Source organism: Pseudochaenichthys georgianus, chromosome 16 (genome assembly GCF_902827115.2).
Source record: "Pseudochaenichthys georgianus chromosome 16, fPseGeo1.2, whole genome shotgun sequence".
Lineage (NCBI taxonomy): Eukaryota > Metazoa > Chordata > Actinopteri > Perciformes > Channichthyidae > Pseudochaenichthys > Pseudochaenichthys georgianus.
Genome location: NC_047518.2, coordinates 6193867 through 6218047, shown reverse-complemented (window position 1 = coordinate 6218047; position 24181 = coordinate 6193867). Strand labels below are relative to the sequence as shown.

Below are 24181 nucleotides of genomic sequence, written 5' to 3'. Positions count from 1 at the left end.
AAGGCCTGGTGTTATTAGCAGGACTGATGTTATTAGCATTTTAAAGCTTACATATTTGTTGTAAGAAGCAGAAGGCATGTTTGAAGGCTGAGAGACCCAGCTGACAGACACATGTTTGGGGAAAAGAGAGGCTCACATCACAACCTGACATGTCAGATTACAGAGACGCACACACACGCTCTCACATACACTCTGCAAACGCACATTAAGCAGATCACACACATGTTGTTAACCACACACAACGCCACTGTGCTCAGCTGCCTGTGGGTTTTGTATTAACCCTGTTTATCTGTCCATCATTTAACCTGTCCATAGTACCTAGAATGAGGCAGAAAGTATGCACCAGATTAAATAATTATAAATAAGGGGAGAGGGATGCAATGAATCAGTGATGAAGGGTCCAAGGGGGATTGAATGGTTGAAGGAAGGGAAGGATGAGGGTCAAAGGGATGAACGGAGGGAAGGATAGGGGACACATTACTGCAGGAGAGAAGGGTGAATGGATGCTGGTAAAGATAGGGTAGGTAGGTGAATGGATGCTGGTAAAGATAGGGTAGGTAGGGGAATGGATGTTGGTAAAGATAGGGTAGGTAGGGGAATGGATGCTGGTAAAGATAGGGTAGGTAGGTGAATGGATGCTGGTAAAGATAGGGTAGGTAGGGGAATGGATGCTGGTAAAGATAGGGTAGGTAGGGGAATGGATGCTGGTAAAGATAGGGTAGGTAGGTGAATGGATGCTGGTAAAGATAGGGTAGGTAGGTGAATGGATGCTGGTAAAGATAGGGTAGGTAGGTGAATGGATGCTGGTAAAGATAGGGTAGGTAGGGGAATGGATGTTGGTAAAGATAGGGTAGGTAGGGGAATGGATGCTGGTAAAGATAGGGTAGGTAGGGGAATGGATGCTGGTAAAGATAGGGTAGGTAGGGGAATGGATGCTGGTAAAGATAGGGTAGGTAGGGGAATGGATGCTGGTAAAGATAGGGTAGGTAGGTGAATGGATGCTGGTAAAGATAGGGTAGGTAGGGCAATGGATGCTGGTAAAGATAGGGTAGGTAGGTGAATGGATGCTGGTAAAGATAGGGTAGGTAGGTGAATGGATGTTGGTAAAGATAGGGTAGGTAGGGGAATGGATGTTGGTAAAGATAGGGTAGGTAGGGGAATGGATGTTGGTAAAGATAGGGTAGGTAGGGGAATGGATGAATGGAAAGGGAGGATGTGTCGTTAAATCGGAGACTAATAAGACTGGATCTCTTGACCAGGTCAACACGGCTGTGGTGGGGGGTCCATGCTCCCAAACCTATGGTCACGGATTCATGTCACAAATATTATACTCTACACTAGGGCTGCACGATTCATCGAATCGCAATCGCGGTATCAGCTTGTGCGATTAGATAGGCTGCGATTTAATTAAATAACAAGATGTGCGTGGTCGTGGAGAGCCGATGAATGGGAGTCGGAGTCGGTGTGTAAAATATGGAACTCCACATTTATTTTCCATTTAACTACACACACAATAATGTACTAGCTGCATGCTACCGTGAAGCTGGAATGCTAACAACAGGAAACCGGAACATCTAGTGTAGCACATCCCTCCGAAAGATGGTCGTACACTTGACTGATGATTTCAAATGTATTGAAAACTCAAAAAATCTACGTCAGAGCTACACAAAGACACAAAACAAACATTTAAGCTTCATCCATATTAGATCCCTTTAGCATACCATTAAACAAGTGAACTGCAAATAGTTAGCAAGATTATAAAACAGAACAAACAAATCAGGACACATTTTTATATTACAGTTAACACTAACCTTGTGCCTCTTGGGGGGTGCTAATACTTTAATGTAATGTTTTTCTTTTGATATCAACATGTTTAAATGTAGATATCTTCTTTAATGTATTTACTTTATGTCCGTTCATCTCCGTCAACCCTAACCCTTTGGGAACAGTAGATTCCTGTTAACAGCGCAAAGTCACCTTCAAAATAGCAATGAAAGTAACAAAAACAATGCAATATACTTTTCAGGTTCATTGGTGGCCAAAACAAATGCTACATCTGTAATATGGCGATACTTACATTTATTCAACATATATGTTGTTCCAATTGTTGAGGTTACACAAAATATGCCCCATTTTGTAACTTGCTCTTTTTTCTGCTACATCCTCATTTGTTTGGGCATTCAGATGTGTATGTTTTCTTATATTTACTGTAAAGAAGATATCGTTTGGTATTTACTTTAAAGTTGTCAAATTATAAGTTATTATCAAAACAGTAGCCTACTACTTAAGATATTTTTGTTATTGTATTTATTTATGATTCTTTGAGAAATACAGATTTCAAAATGATCATTTGTCTGTGCTCTTTCCCTGACCAAGCAAGTACATATTACATTTTGTTGATTAAATCGCAATCGCAATATTGTTCCACAATAATCGCAATATGACTTTTTCACCAGATCGAGTCATTGTCTTCTTCTTCAGGCTTAGTTTGACTTCCTCCCTGCTTTGTATTACTCCCCTGTGTAAACAGTAACGCACCATTTACAATTCACCTCTCCTAGCCATCTTATCTCAAGGGGGGTTGACGATGTATCCTCTCTGATTTATCCCCGCTCTGCTCTCTCTCCCTCGTTCTTCCTTTGGTCCTCCCATTCTCCTATTACTTCCCATGTCCTTATCTTTGTGTCTGTCTCTAATCTCCCTCTTCTCTGCAGGATGTTGCTTAGCATGTTCTACATGTACCCTCTTCTGTTCTTCTCCTCCCACCTTGGTTTGGTCTCCTCGTTGCTCCCTCTCTTAAGATTCTCTCTGGTCAGCTCACAGGATAGTGTAGAGCATTTCCTGCCACAAGAAAGATGCGGAGCACCGAGCCTGATGTGCCATCTCCTCTGGTTCTTCACACCTGGACTTTTCTCTGTACAGACGTTCCACTTATTCCTCCCTTCCTAAAGCATCCTTCACTCAATGTCTCCATGCTCCCTGCAGCCTCTGGCTTCACAACATATTTCAATATGCTTTAAAGGGGGAGAAACTTCATTGAACAGAACTAGAGGGGGCTCATGTGTTAGCGAGTGTCTTTCTCATCTCTCGGTCCCTTTAATAAAAACAAGCCTCTTCGTTCTCCATCTCAACCATAGACTGTATATATAAATGGACGTAGTGTCCGTGACGTCACCCATAGGATTCTGCAGAGTTGCCGAGAAGCCCTTAATAGGCGGAGTCGGCCACTAACGGCTCGACTGTGACGTCAGAGTCTAATCCCGCCTGCTCCAAATAAGGGCAAAGAGGCGGAGCCGAGGCGGGACCTGCTGCCTCCGAACTGGAAGTAAACAGAGCTAGCTCAGGCTAAGAAGCTAAGCTAACATGAAATACATGCATACCAAGTTACTGCTCACAGTGTAGTTCCCCTATATAAACATTACATTCATAATCAAATGAGACAATCTGCAAGAGAATTAGCTATATTTTGTTATTCTTAATGCTTGTCATTCACACGTTGAGAAAAGACGGACTCCACCGCCCGGACCTAACGGAGACACAGTGGGCTAGCTCTGGGACGCCGGCTGGAGCTAGCCCCCTGCGGCTCCGTTAGCTCCGGCGGCCACCACTGGGATAATTGGGTCCCCTATTAACATTTGCTCCCGTTTAGCATTATGGGCGTCATAGCCATAGACTATAAAAGTCTTACCCAAGGCTGAATCATAAACTAAAATGTATATGTATTCATAAAGGGCTACGTCCTTAGCTGGCTAATAAGTAGCAAGCTAAGCTACCAAGCACACAAACACCTGCGAACGGGTTAACATGTATAATATTATCATGTTAGACTTCTTGGAAGTTCTGTTAGTACATTCAAGCGCACAGCACGACATTTTAATTGTCTGGTATTTGTAACAATATTCCCTAAAAGGCACAATCACCACGAACACGGCTAAAGCTAAAGGGTCAAGTACAGTACTATGACTAACTAACGTTGTAGCCTCTATGGTTGTAGCCTAGCAGAGTGGACAAGTTGCTGTTAGCTGACAGTGAGGCATGTGCGTGTCCATCAACGTGACCACGCCCTAATGTATGCAAAAGCTGTAAGGCTTAATATTAATTAAACAGATGAGTTGAGAAAAAATGCACCCCCCACACAGTAGTCATGAAGGGGGGATCTAACTATACAGAGAATATGGTTTTTTCAACCACGATGTAAACATGTTTATTTCTGCTGTAAATTTGGGCATTTTAACATGGGGGTCTATGGAAATTGCTCCCTTCTGCAGCCTGCTCCTACTGGCCACTAGATGAACTGCAGTGTGTGGCACTTCCGTATTGGCGTCCCGGCTCTTCCCCAGAGTTTGCCGCTTGATCTCAACGCAGACTCTTTCAGAAGGAGATTTGTATCTCCTTCTGTTACTTCTCTAATTGCTGTGTCCCTTTTTTCTATATGTTACTGTCTCTTTGTTTTTTCCTCCCATTAAACCTTCTCAAAAGCCGACAGCTGCTTGAAAGTTGCCACGGTGGTGAGAAGTTTGGAATTGTGTTGTCTGAATACCATACAGCACTGCCTGTTTAGAGTTGTGATTTACCAGGAGCCCCCAGGGGCCACATCCACTGCCCTGAAGCCTCTGTGCCAAAACACTGCATGGCCAGAGAGGAGAGGTTAGAACAAGAACAAGACACTAGGCGAGGAAGAGTAGAACATGATTGTGGAGGTATTATATATCTCACTCCCACCAGATCATACCTCTTTCAGTTTAGCATCATTCCGTCTCATTCAGGGTTCCCTTTGTTTGGACTACATTCCTACCACTCAGCCTTTTGCTGATTGTTGATCACGCAGCAGTATCCCCTTCTCTCTCTCTTCAGGACGTCAGTCTCCTTTAGTGTGTCTCTCCTTTCTGTGGTTCTCACATTCTGCATGATTCGCCCTCCTCATTGGAACAAGAAGCATCACACACAGAAACAACCATGTTGCACATGTTGAGTGTAACAGGCAGAAGACGCTGAGTGAACGCAGGCCTGCCCTATAACCTCGAACCTCCTGTCCGTCTGTTCAGGGTGTTCCAATGACACCAAGCCCTCCTCATGCGATACATCTGTCTATCCCTTATTCTCTCTGTTTTCTACATTCAAGACATTGGGTCATTTCACTTGCACATAGGAATACGTTAATAACAGGGAGCACACATATTGATTTGTGTTGACATTGTCCTGATTGTTTCACAGTGTTTGTGCTTTTTAAACCCCTTGCTGAAGATTCTTTGATCCTACTTTTGTAGTAGGGTGGCAGCCACACAATCATTTGAATATCCATGCTTTGAATCCATAGTACCTCTGGGGGGGAATGACCCTGATAGTCCTTTCTCAAGAAAGACATGTTGGCATGTCACAGTAGGAAGACAACACGTGTCAATCATTAATACCGGTCACTTGTCCCAAGGCTGACTTACTATGGCACTGCTTTAAAATGTCACTCAGAGCTCAGTTGTGTCCATTTCAGTCCTTAAACCTCCCCCTTCATCTGAACACTTGATTTACATTTTCCCATAGGTTGATCTGAAATGATGCTACAGTCGCAATCCTTTTCTTGCAGCTTTTCTCCTTTCTTCTTTCCATCTTTCTTTCCCAAATCCTCAGCACCACCAATGGAAGTACACACAGGAGTTCGCCCCCCCCACGTGATCTCCCAGTCAGAGGGGAAAAAGGGGAAATCTCCCACATAGAAATGTCACTTTGTATAAATACACTTGGCGGTTTGGATGAATGCAAGATCCGCTTCAGAATTATAAACACTGGCTCAGCAGTCATTTATAGAGGAAGAATTAGCTGATGTAGGAAGCATCTGTGCCGCACATTATTCTAATTATTTTATGCTATTTTTCCTCGCTGACAAAAGTATTTGGACTCTATCTCACGAGAGAACGGTTATAGTCCTGTAGTCCGACTGCATGAGGGGCTCTCTAAGCTGCTCTTATGAAGTCGGGCCTTTCCCTCCTTAAAGCTCGTGATGTAGACATACGTTTGTAATCCATTATGATGGAGCTTCCAGCAGCAAGGCCTTTTGTTTGGTTTCATCCTGCCTTCGTTCGCTGGAAGAACATTTGAATTTGAACTAAATGTTGTTTAAGGTCAAGGCAAACGTCAAGAGAAGGACCTACTGTTTTAGCTATCCCATTACATGTTTGTTCAGTCTGTCTGCTAAACTTGTAGCATACGTAAAGCTAATCAAATGTCGCCATCATCTCCCTGACTTTGTTTAGGAAAATGTTCATTCTTTATCCGTTGAAGGATAAGGCCTTGATATGTAATCTTGTTGCTTTAAACATTTGTCAGAATTCAATAATTGCTGTAAACAATGTGTAATCAACTTCAAAGTGCTCTGCCAAATACTCTCGTTTTCACAGATAAAAATTAGCATCTTCAAAAATACACACAAAGTGCCTTTGTGTGCACTGATGTGAACCAGCTTGGCAACGCTGAACCGCTTCATCAATATAAAGTGGAAAAAACAGTAGTGGGTTATGTTATGCTGTTGGATCCATAAAGCGGGCCTAATTTTACAGCTCTATAAAACACCCTCCTGGCCGGAGCACCAAGTGAACAATTTATGTGGCGGAGTAAATCAGAAGGAATGCTCTGAAGACTGTAACCGTCTTGGTTTGAGACTCATATTGTGGAGTGAATGTATATTGCCTGTGCGTGTGAGCATTAATGCAATTCCATTTTCGCCATAGATGTATTTATATTAACATGTGCGTCTATGCCTGTTTATCCATACAGTATATACATAATACAGTTTATGAGCTCAGTACAGTTTATGAGTACTGAGCAGTTGTAAGTGAGTCGTTTGGAATGATGAGTGGAGTGTGCAGCATTGCTCCATGTGTTCTCTGACAATCTGGACAACATGTCTGAAACGACATGTGAAGTGCAGCTGTACAAGTATTTCTCTCGCTGTCTCATCAATTATCATCAATCTACTTGAAACTGCATCAGCTGGGATAATGGTTTTGGTCCTGGGTAATTCTGACTCCCTTATGCTTCAAAGTAGGTTTGATTTCCGTCAGGCTTTGTCAAACAGACCAGTGAACACACTGATAGCCCTGCTAGAGACCAGGGACATACTTTGGTCTGGAATCTTCCTCCACCTAAAGGATTATTTCCCTTTGATTAGTGAAAAAGTAGCAAAGAGGTATGTGCATGTTTCACTTCAGCTTGATGAAAATGACTGCATATGACGGCCATCCAGATCCTTGGCTTCTCCTTGCTACATTCCCCTCTGCAGCCGGTTATGAATAATCTATTCCATGCATGTGTTTAGCGATTAATTAAAGATAATGCCTCTCAAATTAAAATGGCAGGGTGATTACGTCATTGTGAAATTGCTTGGTGTGGACACAAATCTGTTTTCAATCTGAGGTCTGAGGAAATCAGTGAGGCATTCCCTTCACACCTCTGCATCAGGGACTGCTGAATCTCTGCCTGACGCGCTTCACAAAGGCAGCGTTATGTCTGTTTGCAGAGCAGGGAGGAAGCATACCAAATCTGTTGCTGCTAACAGAGGAAGGGATTTCACAAGCACTGGCCCACTCACTGTTATGGGGAAAATAGCAGCTTTGTCCTGCCGTGACACACAGATGACTCTGGGTAATTATCAGCAGCAGCTATTGCACATATCATTGGTGTCCCTGTCTAGAATACCCCAATGCACATGTTCGCAAAACAAAATATATCAACCTTTTTCACTTGCTCACAAATGAGGATGCTAGGTTCCTGTGCATGCATGCTTGTGTTTATGAAGCAGAACAATAGCAGGGGGATGAGGACATCTGTGTTTCAAAGATGTCGTCTACATTATGAAACTCAACGACAGTTGCAATGCTATTAGCATGGACACACTGCAGAGTACTTAACCAGTTAAGCCCGAGCCTGTTTTTCAGGTCTCAGGCTCTGTTACGTTCCCTCCTAATCCAGGGGTACGAAGGGAAGTAACAAAGCACAGAAATGACCAGGCACGAGAAAAAAGAGCGGAAACTGATCTTCTGAAGCCACAAAGGGAGGTTTAATTACCAATGATGGACAAGCAGAAAACGGGCTCACCAGCCAACTTGCAAAGCAAATTAAGATACAAATATAATCAGGTCCCACACAGAGACATAGACACCATGCAGCACCCATGCAGCCAGAGAAGAAGGGGAGAGTGACTGCAGCTTTTCTCAGGTCCTTTATGGAGGCCCTGATTGGTGATTGGGAGCACCTGAGGAGAAGCTGCACCTGGAGGGAGAGGCTGCACCTGGAGACAATATAGAGGGAGAGAGAGAAAGACACACACACACACCCAAACACCAGCACCCACTACGGCACGTAACAGGCTCGAAAATGACATTCCCAGAACAAATAGCCATACCTTCACTTCCAGAAGGGGTACATTAATAATATTTTTTCTCAAAGCAATGACAAACCTGTGGGTTGGATGTAGAAAAGTCAGAATCAATATAGATGTTTTTATTTTAAAGTAAATTCAGATTGAACATAGTAAAGTAATGTAAATTATAGTGTCCGTCCAAAAAAAAAAACATTACTTATAGTGAAAACCACCTTTGAATGATCGAATGGTAGACTAAAAGCTTTTGGAATCCAAACTATAACATATAATAAGTACCCTGTATCAAGATTGATGCAAAACAAGTGACATTTGAGCCTTTTAGAGAGGTCAAGAGAGCAACAAGAAAAAACCACCTTTGGGGTCATTTGGGTGTATTTGCCGTTTCTCTGGAACCCATTGGTCAATTTTGGTGATTGACATCTCTTTTGAACCGTTAGAGCCAATATAATCGAAAGGGAAGTTCCACATACACACACACGTTACCATTGAGGAGTGAGTGTGACGTGCACGCAGTCGAAAGCTATGTTACGCTCTAAAAACTGAAACCTAGGCTCAAACTAGTAAATATGAAGATGGATTATCAGTAATCATTGCAAAGTGACACGGACACATTGGATTAACCATTGGATTAACCTTCAGCAGCGTTTTTATCGTTTTGATGAATACAACTTTTGATCAGAACAACAGCTATGGTAAGAATATCTCTGTGTTTCCTCCGTGAAGCTACGTGTTGTGATGTCTGTTTTCGCTTCACCTGTCGCGAGTTCTGATCACTCAGTGATGATACTTATATGTCTGGAATCTGTGGAATCTCAGTTTGCTAATCGATATCTTGTTTGTGCAGATCCGATAAGTAATAAGGGTATTTTACCATGAGTTCTGTGCTAACTGCGTTTGCATTTTTTTGGTCAGGGCTAATTCAGAGCCTTTGTTATTACCCTTATGTTTCGTTTTGCTAAAAATTGGTTCAGTTAAGCCCCATGCCCCGGTACCGGGGGCATGGGGCTTAACTGATTGAAATGTGGATGGATATATAATATTATACAGTTTTAAAGGGGACCTATTATACTCTTTTTCCTTAATATATTATAGGTCTCAGATATATACAAAACCTGTCTCTCAAGTGTTTGGCTCGAAATACCAACCAGATCATGCATTGCAGCATTACCCATAATCCCCTCTGTTTCAGCCCTGTTTCAAAAGTGCTGATTCTGTGTCTGTTACTTTAGATGAAAAGAATGAGCCACTCCCCACACCCCTCTGGGTTAAAATAACACAATGGTGCTCTGGTGATAAGGGGGGGGGGGGTTACCTTGGTTGGTTATTGGCTAAAGGTTACACAAGCCAAAACATCGTTATCACATCATAAAGTAGCCAAAATCTGATCATTTTCAGACAGGTTTTTATATAAATGGATCAGGACAAAAGGATGCAAATATTTGTTCCTAAAACTTTCAGCATCTCTTTACACAGAGGGGACACATATTTATGTATAAAAGTCATGAAAAAGTGGATACTTTCTTGTTTTAATATATTAATAAATGACACTATGTGATACAATGAATCATGGACTGCGATGAAAGATTAGCAGCTTAATTTATATAGGCACCAGCATGTGTGAATTCCACGAAATACACATCAGCCAAAGCCAAATGAAATATATACTCAGTGTTCACCAATGGCCTCTTTGCAACATGGGGTTTTAACCAGTTAAGCCCCAGGGCATGATGCAACATCTTGCAAGAAACAGCGTCTGAGGGCTTCTTAACATTTAATAAACTATGAATGTGTCATACCCACTTAACGGGAAGAAACTCAGCTATCAGACAATATTAACCATTTTTAGCAAAACGAAACATAAGGGTAACAACAAAGGCTCTGAATTAGCCCTGAGCTAAATAATTCTAACACAGTTAGCACAGAACTCAAGGTAAAATACCCTTATTACTTATCAGATCTGCACAAACAAGATATCGATTAGCAAACTGAGATTCCACAGATTCTAGACATTTAAGTATCATCACTGAGCGATCAGAACTCGCGACAGGGGAAGCGAAAACAGACATCACAACACATAGCGACAAAGTGTCTTCAGAGCAAAACATCTAACACAGACTGTTAATAAAAAAGCTACTTCTCTGACATGTGAAATGATGCCTGTATTAGGATATGTCAATGTCATTGTTCTCTGGTTTTGTCAATACTGATAAACCTCAGCAACCCTCTGCTATCTGAAGTGTTGTCCGGCGTCCATCCTCTTCGTCCTGCTGTTATGACAGATAGTCTGAGCTCGCTGGGCCCCTCCATCATCCACTCACCTTTTATGTTCTTTCTCCACACCTTACTCTCTCATACCGTTGTCTTGAGGGTGGTACGGGCTCCAGCACAGCCCTGATTATATTGTGTGTATGGAAGTAATAGTTTCCTCCTTAGGAGCTTGTGTAAATATGATATAATTGGTTGAGTATGAGTGTCTTTAAAGTGCAATCAGCCTGATGAATAACAGGCTTCTGTTGGGAGCAGAAGAGGAGATGAGTAATGCTGTTGGACTTAAAATAATAGATCATCCATTTTGTTTCGTGGGAATATGTCACTACATCAAAGCCTATACATAATCCAGGAAAGCAGCCATTTATGCTTATTGGGTGTCGTGTCAGTGAGAAGTGCAATCAAATATAGATTGTAATTGTTATTCTCGGCCTAAAAACAACCAACTTGTTTTTGCCAAGTGTGAAATATTTGGAGCACTTTTGAGCACTCTCCACTTGTTTTGAGCTTTGTTGTCCTTGTTGTTTTTGTCACTGTTTGACTCCTGTTGAAAAAGCATCATCACTCATCAAAAATCATTAGTAGCAGCCAAAGGTAATAAAATCCCTCACTGGCTTGTGCTTACATTCTGCTGACGCGCCATGTTCCATGAGATCATTTTCCCCTCTCACTCCGAGTGCTGCTCAGCATTCTAATTCAAGCCTTAATTACTATAATTGGTAAATGCAAATTAACAGCAATTGGACTTGACCGGGGTCATAAATCCACAGCTCAGAAGTTCTGGCAATTCAGAGCGCCCAACGTCGGCAGGAGTGCTTAACTTACCTAAGTAATTGCAGGTCTAATGAATCATAATGCTTGTGAATTCCCCCAGGCACACACATGCACAGTGGGACTCCGCTTTAAGCCTCTGGGAGTCATAGAAAACAAATGAAGAAGCCACTTTGCTCATCACAGACACTGTGGAGGAGCTGCTAGGGGCTAATGGTGTTTGTTTAATAACAGTTGGTTCCACAGAGAAAGAGTATTCACAACCACAATTGAACATTTTAATTTTTAGAATTGGGAAATGGGAAAAAACTCTTGGCTCACAGATGTTGCTTTAGCATTTGCATAGAACCACAACAAGATGTAATGACACAGCAAGACATGCACCGTTAGTGATTCAATCAATCAATCAATCAAAGTTTATTTATATAGCCCATCATTTCACATGTGTCACATTGGACTTTACAGTTTGTACAGAATATGAATACGACACCCTCTGTCCTTGGACCCTCACATCGGACAAGGAAAAAATGGAAGAAACTTTGAGGACAGAAACAGAGGAGGATCCCTCTCTCAGGATGGACAGATGTGCATGTTGCATGCTAAGTAGCCATGTGTTTTCTGGGGCTTAATCTTTATTGATAGAATGTAAACATTCACTATAGTTAGTGTAGCGTCTCCGGCTAAATGATGGTCAGACTCTCTAGCTGATGGTATCTGTTTATTGATCACCCTTGCTTATATACAATCATTACCAACGTAAGAGCTTGTGCCCTTATCAGCCAGGTGCTAAAAACCCAATGTAGCTATTTAGTATATGTTCATTTATTCGTTATCTATCCGTCATTATACATGTATGTCAAGTGTTTACACCATGGATGTATAATAAGAACTGGATACAGCGTGGGAGGCGGGGCCTCATTCATTCCTATGAGTTGCTCATTGGCGCATTGGATGATAAAATGGCCCAACTTTTGAGAGAGTGAAACGTCACAGATTACCCGGCATGCCTGAGAAGTACCCGTATGTGCGCTCATAGCACATGCGCAACTTTAACCAAAATGCTCGTTCACATCAAGCACGTCAATTTGCGTACACGTAACAGCACCGCACGTTCATGACAGCATGATAATGGGTTGTTATTATGATGGATTTGATATTAACGAAGCGGCAGTTAGCAGCTAGCGGCTAGCTAGTAATTATGCTAATGTGACATCAATCGTTATGTATATTACGCTGTAATAGGATCTAGTGATATCCAAGCAACAGAGCTTCATTTAGCATGAAAGAATGATTGCACTGTGTATATATATATTACAGTTACAGACCACTCTTTCTGTAAGTCAATGGGAAAAAGTGTTTCCGGGCCTGGCAACCAAACGGAAGTGTAGTACCGCCGTTTGGCCAGCACGAATATTTTCATCTGAGTCCGGCGCACTTCCTGGGGGCTTGGTTTACACTGCTTCGTTGTCCATTAACTTCCGGTAAAAGTTCCTTCAAAATAAGAGTCCCGATCTTATTACTATCAAAATAAAAGTGCAAAACGAAAACTTTACCATAGGAAAATATTGGCATACAAATACAATCACTTCTCTAAAAGGTAACTCATTTTAAATATAGTTAGACATATTAAAGGTCATTTACAATAATAATAATATTAATATTAGTAATAAGCTTTATATTTGTATAGCACCTTTTATACAATAATTGTATCCAAACTGGCTTCACAGCAGTTCAATAGACAAATTAGTATAACATGACAGGATAAAAGCAATGTAGAGGAGCTACAGCTACATTTCAACAAATATAGCCACTAAGATGAATACATGAAGACTTGTGACTCGGACTTGGACTCGAAAAGTGGGGACTCGAGAGTGACTTGGACTTGTGATTTGGTGACTTGACTTATTGTATATGACTCCTCCTTAAGTTGTCCTTGGGCAGACACACACACCGTTCACTTATGTGCTCCTTTAGTTCAAATATACAGTAGTTGAAGTTTGCTCAAAACAAAGAGCACTCATGAATATAGCACACACAGTATCATGCGTACAAACGTAATTTAGCATGACTTGGCCATATTAAGCCTGAGACCTCAATACCATTTCTACAGGGTAACTATGCTCTACCATGAGAGGGCCCCATCTCTGTTAAACATACACTTACAGGAACTTCCACACACACACACACACACACACACACACACACACACACACACACACACACACACACACACACACACACACACACACACACACACACACACACACACACACACACCCCTGCCTCTGTTGAACGTGTAAGCAGACATGTATTGCATGTGATTGTTGGGGAACTGGAGTGAAAAACAGGTCTGAGGTTGTGGGTTCAGGTTGCGGGTTTCAGAGTGACGAGATCCAGAAGCCAGCGGCGGTTGGTATTACCCTGCTGCTTCCTGCCCCGCTGGCCTGGGGAGGGGAAGGGGGGATGGATGGAGCTTTAGAGGGGAAGGCCATGTAAAGCCAAGTGCCATGATACAGCCTGGCCCACAGAATCCCCTCGGCATGAATCGAGCCCACTGCTCCCACATGCCTACCATCGGGCCCTGCCCCCAGCCAGGTCCCTGTGTGGTTTGTTTAACAACCTTGAACCACAGTTAGCCTTGAAACCCTTCGCTTTGTAATCAGGACCTCCAGAGATTTGACTGTTGACCCTTTTCAACGTGACCTTTTACTTATTTACCCATTGGATCTGTTCAATATGTTTCTGTAACAGTCTTTTAATGTATTTCTCACAACACACTGTTTTTGTAATTGACTCAACTATCATGCAAGTTCTATATTCCAGGTCTGGATGCTATTTGAAAGTGTTGTGCAACAGAAAAGTGAATTCTTCTGTGGTAACATCTTGCCTCTGTGGCATGCAGCAGCAGCAGCAGCAGCAGCAGCAGTGTGTGCATGAGCTCATTGGCTGTGTATCAGTACACACATGTGCATTAGCTAATGTGTGTATTAACTGGCATTATGCATGTGCCCAGAAGGTTCCCTTTGAATCCCATTACCACTTCAGCACACGTTCCAAAATCTGCTACATGTTAAGCAATCAGTCCTCCCACACGTCTACTTAATAACACAAATCATGATTGATGCTCTGCCTAGCAAGTGCATAGATCCAAAGAATGCTAAACAGAGGAACATAACTTGCAATGAATTGCCCATTTGTAAATGTGTCTGCATATCTCCTGTTCAAAGACATTTAGAACATCATTTTATTTCCTCTGTGATGAAGTACCAGTGAGTCTCTCTTTCCAGGTTCTGCATTCTTGTTCCAGAACACTGCCATGCCTCCACGCTCGTGTCTGATGTCTCCCCCTGCAGGGTTTGCATTGGATGGAGGTTCTGACGTTGAGCCATGATAATGTTGGAAGGCAGCCCTCATAGTGCAGCTCTGATGTGAAATCGGCCCGGTGGCTTTTCGGACTCAAATTGGGTTTAAATTGTGTCAGAAGAAGGAGAAATGTTTTTAAAATAATAGCCATGAATGCCGTGAAGCTGAGCGTTCTTTCTGCAGAGCTTTTGATCCGTTTTTATAAATAGCAGAATGTTGTCGTAAAAAATAATGTTTTTGTGGTCTTTTCCTGCAATTAAGATATGCTTGGCTCAGGAACAAGGGCACACGAAGACCCCCCCGCTCTCTCTCTTCCTCCCCCCTCTCCCTTCCCTGCCTCCTTGCCTTCCTCATCTGCAGAAGTATGTCATGTATGGCTTGTTATTTTCCTGTTGGTCTATGTGTTACACATGGCAGCGGCAGGCAGATGTCTGATACTGTGAGACGGAGCGGGGTGTGTTCCACCTGCTTGCTCTGTATGGTTTCAGTGTGTCCGTGTATATGGTGGGCAGAGTAAGTGCCGTGCTTTCCCAAGGCATTCTCTTATTTCTTTTGGCCAAGCAGTGTGGTCTTCACATGACCAATCAAATATGTCAAACCACCAGTGTTTTCCCCCCACATGTACAACAAGAAAATCTGGCTTCAATTATTATTGCACCCCAAGGAGAACTTCCAAAATTCCTCCCCTCCTCATTTGTCAGAAATGAAGCTCTCCCGTTTCCTGCGATTGGCTGAAATATGTCTTTTGATATTAAATCACCACGGTTTCCACTGGCTGCATGAACAAGACAAATGTGTATCATATATATGTATGTCATTGTAGATGACCCCTCAGCTTAGCAATGCAGAGGCTTGGCTGCCGACTCCCATGTTATGTTGATTATGAGTAAGAGAGTCTCCTAAATAAGCCGAAGTAAAGAGATCATTTGGAAAGCCTGTGAGGTAACTGCGGTTTGTTTAATGTGAAAAATACACTCTGGGGTTGGGGAGGGTGATGGAGGTACTGTTACCAAAGCCCTAATGAATGCAGACTGACACATCCCACCCAAATGTTACGGGGTTCTTGGTTTGATTTTTATTATACTCTGTTGATAAATGCGGTTCCAAATGTTGATTAAGGATCTGTTTCACTTGTTTGTATGTCAACAAATCCAGCTCAATGCAGTTATACACCTCTGATCTTCCATTGCCATTGTTTTTCTACTTGGTGCTCATTGTCATAACATCACGCTCTGGTAGAGGCCTCTCCAGTGTGGCTAAGGGGGGGAACGCTATATGAAAATTGCCGTTGACGTTGCCGAAACAAATAAAGCTACTCATGCTGCCGCTACATCTGTAGCCATTTTAAGCCCTTATTTATACCATTTAAGCTCTCATTTGAATTCACCAGCACAAATAAACATATCATAACGAATCGAAAGCCCTGATGTCATATGCAGATGTTACGTTTTGATTATCCCTTCTGCTTGGTGAATGTATCAGGATCTCTCAAAGGCAAGATGACATCACTGCTTCTTGGCGGCCGTATTTACTCTCCTGACTGTTGCAGTCCATGAGAGAGAGAGCGCTGCCCACCGCTGACATATCTCTACATCTCCTCCAGCCTCACACTGTTTGTGTATACTGCACACGTTGTGTGGAGACAGAAATAGAAAGAATGATGTAGTAAGAGACTCCAGACTACTGTGCCGTCCAGCCAAAGGTGTAAGAACTGTTTACTGCCAATGATAAGCTGGCACAAAGATGACTCTTTTAAGAGGCAAGTGATTTCACCTGAGGCCCGTGGGGTTCTTAAGAGAGGCCTGGCTGGACCAGGAACTTTGATTTAGTCATAAATTATTCTGAGAAGAGCTCGTTCTACTAAACCCTGTAGAGAGCCAGAGGGTCTGCTGCCAGAACCTCTTACTGGTTCAGTAAACAGACTACCTGGTCCTCTCCTGGAGTCATCTCCATTGTAATTGCCCATATAAAATACTGCCGGAGACGATATGACCCTCACAACCATAAATAAAATCATGCATTATGTTGTCCGCCTGTTAGTGAGTTGTCCTTGTCTTCCCTGTAGACATGCACTGCACCTCGGCATACTGCGTGACCCGGGTTCAGAGGTGGAGGACCGGCAGTATCAGGTGGACCTCCAGTCCATCAACATTGGAACGGCTCACTGGGAGCAACTGAAGCCGGAGAAGGAGGTGTCCAAAGGAGGCGTGTCCGTAGAGAGTGAGAGGAGCTCCCAGAACCCGGCGCTGGAGTGGAACATGGCCAGCAGGTCAGGACTCTCCATATGTTATGTGAACACTTAAGGGGAAGGTGTTTGAATAATTCATTCAAGTATGTACAAATTGAACATTTGGTTCCTTCTTAATTAAAAAATTATATTTGATGCATTTCAAAATAAATCCAAATCTCGTTGCATCCACTGCCCAGCACAATACACCTGTGATACACCAATGTGACCATTACACCACAACATCAATTCACCTAAGGTTCTTAAATAACTTTTGTTTTGCTAGCATGCTTCCAGATTGGATGATCAAAGAGAGCACGGCATGCAGAAAGATGGCATTGAGATTCTCAGTCTACTTGGATGAATCTCTCAAAATGATCACAGCAAGTTTAATTCACGTTTCTGCTAGAAATGAAATTGTGACTCCCCTATCAGGTGCTGTGTGTGTGTTCTGAATGTATCTCATCCGTCTCGATGCAGGAGCAGCATGTAGTTATTGAGTTAGCGCCCTATCATGGAGTCTCTCCATGCACAGTCATAATTACAAACCCTGTCATTTTGTATAGGCTCGGGAGCTAAAACAAGCACAAGTGTAACAGCCTGCTTGGCCCACATCCTTTTTTCCACTCATGTTTTCAGAGGGAACAGGCCCAAAGATCACAGGCAAAGACTCCAGACTTGTTCCCTATCAACTAAAAATAACCTTATGGAAGAACACAGTGTCGAGCCAGCAGAGGCCTGATGGAGACCTCAGGCACTGAAAACCCCAGAACGTTGACTTTATGTAAATGTGTTATCAACATTTCACATAACTGTATTAGGTTAGTTAAAAACAATACAATGAAGTTGAACCTACTTAAACTTAAAATATTAGCTTTCAACTAACCTAATACAGATATGTGACATTTGTTGACATAATACCTTTCATTCAACTTTTCAGTTTTGTCCGTGTAGACACACTCAAGCACATGCACTCTCCAATGCACATGCACACAAACAATCCAATACCTGATGCTTTATTAACTGTAAGTTCAACACATAATAATATTGATCATTTCTGTTACGCTCCTCGTAAAGAGACTCAAAACTTGAACCCGCTATGCAAGAACACTTGGAACGGAGACTTAGGTGAAGTGTCAAAAAAACTGGATTTATTTACGTTCCTCAAAAAACAGGCAGGAGACAAAGTAGACTCTCAACAGAGTGGGAAGAACGTGGAGCAGGGATGAGACGGAGGTTGGGCTGGACGTGGCAGGCAGGACGGAATGGAATATGGAGTTTCTGGAACAGGCACAAAACAGAACAGGATTAGTATATGAAAAATTCCAACTGGAAGAGTATACAAAAAGAGTAGCAATACTAGTCAGCCGGAACTGGAGTTTACCACTGTGAGTATACGAAGAACTGGCGAAGTCTGATGATCGAACCGGGGTTTTAAGCAGCAGCAGGTGAGTAGTGGTAATCAGTGATGATGAGAAACAGGAGCGGAGGTGAGTTGGCGTAAAACAGACAGTAGGTCAACCACGCCCAACCAGGAAGACAGACAAACAGATAGACAAACAAACAGAAAAAAGGAGAAGGAGATACTGCAATTCCTCACAGTACCCCCCCCCTCAATGGGAGCCACCTGGCGACCACCAGGCTTGTTTGGATGAGCCCTGTGAAAGGCCCTCACCATGATTGGGTCCAGGACACGGGAACGAGGAACCCAGCATCGCTCCTCGAGGCCATAACCCTGCCTTTCTGTGACGGTTGGCTGATCGCTGGTTCCGTGCCGAAGTCTGGAGAAGGGCAGATCGTGTATCTCTCCAGATTTTCTGACAGCGACGCACATGCTGCTGGACTGAGGGAACTGCCAAGTCTCGCTCCTCTTCGGGGAACAGGGGCGGCTGGTACCCCAATGAAGCCTCAAAGGGGAGAGACCAGTAGCGGAGCAGGTAAGAGCGTTGTGGGAGTACTCAACCCAGGAGAGATGAGAGCTCCAAGTAGAGGGGTTTCGGTCGGTGATGCAGCGGAGAGCTGACTCCAGGTCCTGATTAGTTCGTTCTGTTTGGCCGTTTGATTGGGGGTGATATCCAGAAGTCAGGCTGACTGAGGCTCCCAGGGATTGACAAAACTCCCTCCAAACTCGAGAGGTGAACTGGGGACCGCGGTCTGAGACAATGTCGGCAGGGATACCATGTAACCGGAAAACATGTTCTGTGAGGAGTTGGGAGGTCTCCAGGGCTGACGGGAGTTTTGGAAGAGCAACGAAGTGAGCTGACTTGGAAAACCGGTCTACTATAGTGAGGATTGTGGTGTTGCCCTGGGAGGGGGGCAGGCCGGTAACAAAATCCAGTGCGATGTGTGACCAGGGACGACTAGGGATAGGAAGGGGCTGGAGCAACCCTGCAGGAGACTGGTGGGAGGACTTACTCCTAGCACACGTGGGACAGGCAGAAACGTACTCCAGAGTGTCCCTGTTGATCGTTGGCCACCAGAAATGTCTCTTCAGGAAAGAAAGAGTGCGGTTTACTCCGGGATGGATTGAGAACCGGGAATTGTGGACCCACTGTAGAACCTTGGAGCGGGCAGCATCAGGAACAAACCGACGGTTCGGAGGACCATTGCCTGGATCTGGTTGCTCTCTCAATGCCTCCAGGATGGTGTTATTAATCTCCCAAGAGAGGGCGCCTACTACACAACTCTTGGGAAGGATTGAAGCATCTGGAGGATCAGGAGAGTCAGGAGAGTATAGCCTAGACAGAGCATCGGGTTTTATATTCCTGGAGCCAGGGCGGAAGGTGAGGCAAAAGTCGAAGCGACAGAAGAACAGAGCCCATCTGGCCTGTCGGGAATTCAGTCGCTTCGCCGACTGGATGTAGGAGAGATTCTTGTGGTCCGTCCAGACCAGGAAAGGCTGCTTGCTGCCTTCGAGCCAGTGTCTCCACTCCTCTAGTGCCAACTTAACAGCCAGAAGCTCCCTGTTACCAACATCATAATTGCGCTCCGCAGGAGAGAGGCGACGTGAAAAAAAAGCACAGGGATGGAGGATGTTATCAGGACCAGCCGTCTGAGACAAAACTGCTCCTACTCCAGTATCAGACGCGTCCACCTCCACAACAAACTGCTTCTCTGTGTCTGGCTGAATAAGGATGGGAGCTGAGGTGAACAAGGACTTGAGTTTAATGAAAGCTCTGTTAGCCTCTGGAGTCCAACAGAACGTGATGTTGACGGAGGTGAGTCTGGAGAGAGGTGCAGCTACTTTACTGAAGTTCCGGATGAAGCGACGGTAAAAGTTTGCAAATCCCAGAAACCTCTGGAGCTCCCTCCTTGTAGTTGGGACTGGCCACTCCACCACTGCCTTGATCTTTCCAGGGTCTGCCTCCACCTTGCCCTGACTGATGATATAGCCCAGGAAGCTGATCCGGTTCTGGTGGAACTCGCACTTCTCCGCCTTAACATAGAGCTTGTTCTCCAGCAGTCTCTGTAGGACCGTGCGGACATGGTTCTCGTGTTCCTCCTGATTCCTGGAGAAAATCAGGATGTCGTCTAAGTAGACAAAGACAAAGCGGTTAAGGAAGTCACGCAAGACATCATTGATCATAGTCTGGAAAACTGCTGGGGCGTTAGTAAGACCAAAAGGCATGACCAGATATTCAAAATGGCCCAATGGAGTGTTAAACGCTGTCTTCCATTCATCCCCCTGGCGGATGCGGATCAGATGATAGGCATTTCGAAGGTCAAGCTCGGTGAACAGGGTTGCCTCTTGGAGAGGTTCAAAAGCTGAGGTGAGAAGGGGTAATGGGTACTTGTTCTTGACCGTGATATTGTTTAACCCCCGAAAGTCTATGCAAGGTCGTAGCGACTTATCCTTCTTGCCTACAAAGAAGAACCCGGCACCCACAGGAGAAGAGGAGGGACGAATAATACCAGCAGCCACAGAGTCCGTGATATAAAGCTCCATAGCCTCCCTCTCAGGACGGGACAGATTGTAGAGGCGGCTGGAGGGTAGAGGAGCTCCAGAGAGCAGATCAATAGGGCAGTCGTAGGGTCGGTGGGGAGGAAGAGAGAGAGCCCTCTCTTTGCTGAATACCCAACGCAGGTCGTGGTAAGTAGTAGGAACACCAGTCAAATCTACAGATGCATCAGGGCAGACAACAGGATTTGGGGAAACAGAAGTTGAAGGTAGGGCAGAACACAGGCAGTTAGCGAGACAGTGCTGATCCCATTCAATAATCCTTCCCTTAGCCCAATCAATGTGTGGGTTGTGAGTACGTAGCCACGGGTAACCCAAAACCAGAGGAGTAGAAGGAGAGGATATTACCTTAAACTGGATAAGTTCACGGTGGTTTCCGGAGGTGATTAAAGTCACAAGGGGTGACTGTGCTGTGACTGAGGAGATGATTTGTCCATTTAGAGCATAGGCAGTTAACAGTTCCTCTAGCGGCTCCAAGCAGAGTCCCAGCTGTTCAGCTAGCTCCTGGTCCAAAAAGCTATCCTCCGCACCTGAAAGTAGGTCAACCACGCCCAGCCAGGAAGACAGACAAACAGATAGACAAACAAACAGAAAAAAGGAGAAGGAGATACTGCAATTCCTCACAATTTCAAAGAAGCTGCAGGCTGCTGGGGAAACTGAAATCTCAGACCGGCCGTTCCACTTAAGATCCGATCATTGCACAGAGTGTAAGACAATGAAATGCAGTTAGCATCTTACCAGGAGTGCAGAACAAGTAGTTAAGTGCAGAGTGATGTCTAGTATAATGTAAATATATTAGGGCTGTCAGTCGATTAAAATATTTAATCGCGATTAATCGCATGATTGTCCATAGTTAATCGCGATTAATCGCACATTTTGTATCTGTTCTAAATGTACCTTAGAGGAATATTTTTCAAGTTTTTAATACTCTTATCAACATATGAGTGGACAAATATGCTTTATGCTAATGTTCATTATCATTTGAACAATGACAAATATTCTCATGAATATTAAACACAACAACCTCTGAACATTACAAATATTCGCCTCAATTCAACCTGGAACCTCTCATACAATACAAATGGTGTGTGTGTGTGAGTGTGTGTGTGTGTGTGTGTGTGTGTGAGTGAGTGAGTGTGTGAGTGTGTGTGATCGTTGGAGCTATGTGCAACTCAAGGCATATGCTCGAACGGGAGCTGCCTGGACGCTGCAATCATGTTGCTGAGTGTGCTGACTTCTCGTACAATGTCCCGCTGTCTGGATGCCTGCATAAAGTCAAGTGCTTGGCGCAGTTGTGTGGATAGAGCGCTCCTCTGTTTTCATTTAAACAGCTCCTTATATCCGTTAGCGCAGCTAGCTAGCACCAGATGCTAACAACAACAATAGCCGCGTTCACACTGCGGTACGGTAATGCACGTAAGGTCTCTCTCTCGCTCGCTCGGGCCACACGTACACACACCCTCCCGGTCCTCCCGATGGCCAGTCGGTGCCTGCCGGTGAGCGTGGAAGTGTGGTCTGCCACAAGCGGGCGGCAGGAGCGGGGCTGTCAGCAGCATCAGCTTGTAGATGGTATTTTAAACTCGATGCTCTCTGAAACTACGGGGCGGCCGAGGGAAAAAAATACACATGCGTTAATCGCGTTAAAATAATTAGTGGCGTTAATTTTTTTTTTGCGTTAACGCGTTATTAACGCGTTATTAACGCGTTAACTTAACGCGTTAACTTGACAGCCCTAAAATATATACATCTGGCAGATATAAACAAAAGTATATACACTTTGAAAACGATAAGAAGGTATAAACATCATAACCAGCAGTATAGAAATGAATACACTCTAGATGAGGTACAAACAATGCACATCATAATACAGAGTTCGGCCAGGGGACAGCAGTTGACCTGTTGCAAGCCGTCTCTCTCTCCTCCCTCACTTCCTTCCGGCTTCCTGTGAACACTATCTAACTAAGGCAAAACAATGTCACCTCTTTCAGGTTTAAAGAAATGGTCTTTTTTGAGACCGAGTTAGGTAAATGCCAATTAATGCTTAGGTTCTGACTATCTGAGTCAAACCTAAATATACAGGGATGCAAACTTGTCACGTTTCGGCGAAATTTGCCGTTTTGAATCCAAAATACGTCGTTTGTGTGATTCATGTAGATCTGCAATAACAATATTTGTGGGGTGGGGGGGTGTGGGACCCGGAGTAATATGCGGCCGTGAGCCGTTATGTGCCATCATGACACGCATGGTGTTCTTTTTTTATATATTATAATGAAGCTCGAGTCTCCCTGCCTGTCGGCTCTGCTCATCGATAGGCTCTGCTGCTCCGGTATGAGGGTCTAGCTTCAGCAGCTACATTAGCTACGGGTGCGTTCGTTAATATTAACTGTGTGGTCCGGAGTCAATGTTGCGGCTTTCACACCAGCGCTTTTCAGTTTCTAGCTCCGAGCGGGAGCTTTTCTGATTCAGCTCCGGTTTCCCTTTTCAGCTCCCGCTCTGTGCACACCGCCCACTGGCGCCACAGAGCTGCCCCTGCTGCGTCATGACGTCACCGTTTACATCGCTGATTTGCTCCCCAACGGCAGCGATTACGGCGCTCACAACAACAACAGCGTCGGGTCGATGATCGTGTTGCTTTTAATCACACGAAGCCAGAATAAATTGAATAACGACTTCTCCAACCTTATGCTTTGCTCCAGAGTGCCGTGGTTCATTGTTTATTAATGTGTTTCTGCAGCATTTACCGACCGCTGCAGTATTGGCTGCTCTTCCACGGGAGTTTATTCTCCCGTTAGCTCCCGGTTAGCTCACACTGCAGCGGCCGCTCTAAAGTATTCACTGTCCGACTCACACAAGCAGCTGATGCATATCCCCAGTTCCCCTTAGCCTAAGTGAATGTGTGTCAGTCTGAATTGACACTGTTTGGTATCACAACGCTGTTATGAAAGTTTCTCTGGTATAAAACGGGTGATGTTGGCATAGCAACCGAAGCTAAACTGACTACTTGCATCCGATAGCTGCAATAATACAAAACAACACGTCTGCCTCTCTCCACAATGATCGATAACAGTGAACGGTTGGTCAAAGTAAGGCACACATAAACAGAATCACACGAAGCCTGCTTAGTGTTGCCTGACTTTATAAAGTGTGTTTAGAAGCACTACTGCTTGTAGGCAGGCATAACAGTCGACCCATGTTCTGGGGAGGTGGGTTTAGTTTCCTG

The 24181-nt window shown here is 44.1% G+C and overlaps 1 protein-coding gene across 1 annotated transcript in view; it reads left to right on the top strand.

The window, feature by feature from the left end:
• Nucleotides 1–24181, top strand: part of LOC117460531 (intermembrane lipid transfer protein VPS13B) — a 424908-nt gene that overhangs the window by 262772 nt on the left and 137955 nt on the right. The window contains 1 exon segment of the mRNA XM_071205797.1: nt 16842–17045. Coding sequence (XP_071061898.1) covers nt 16842–17045 — 204 coding nt within the window.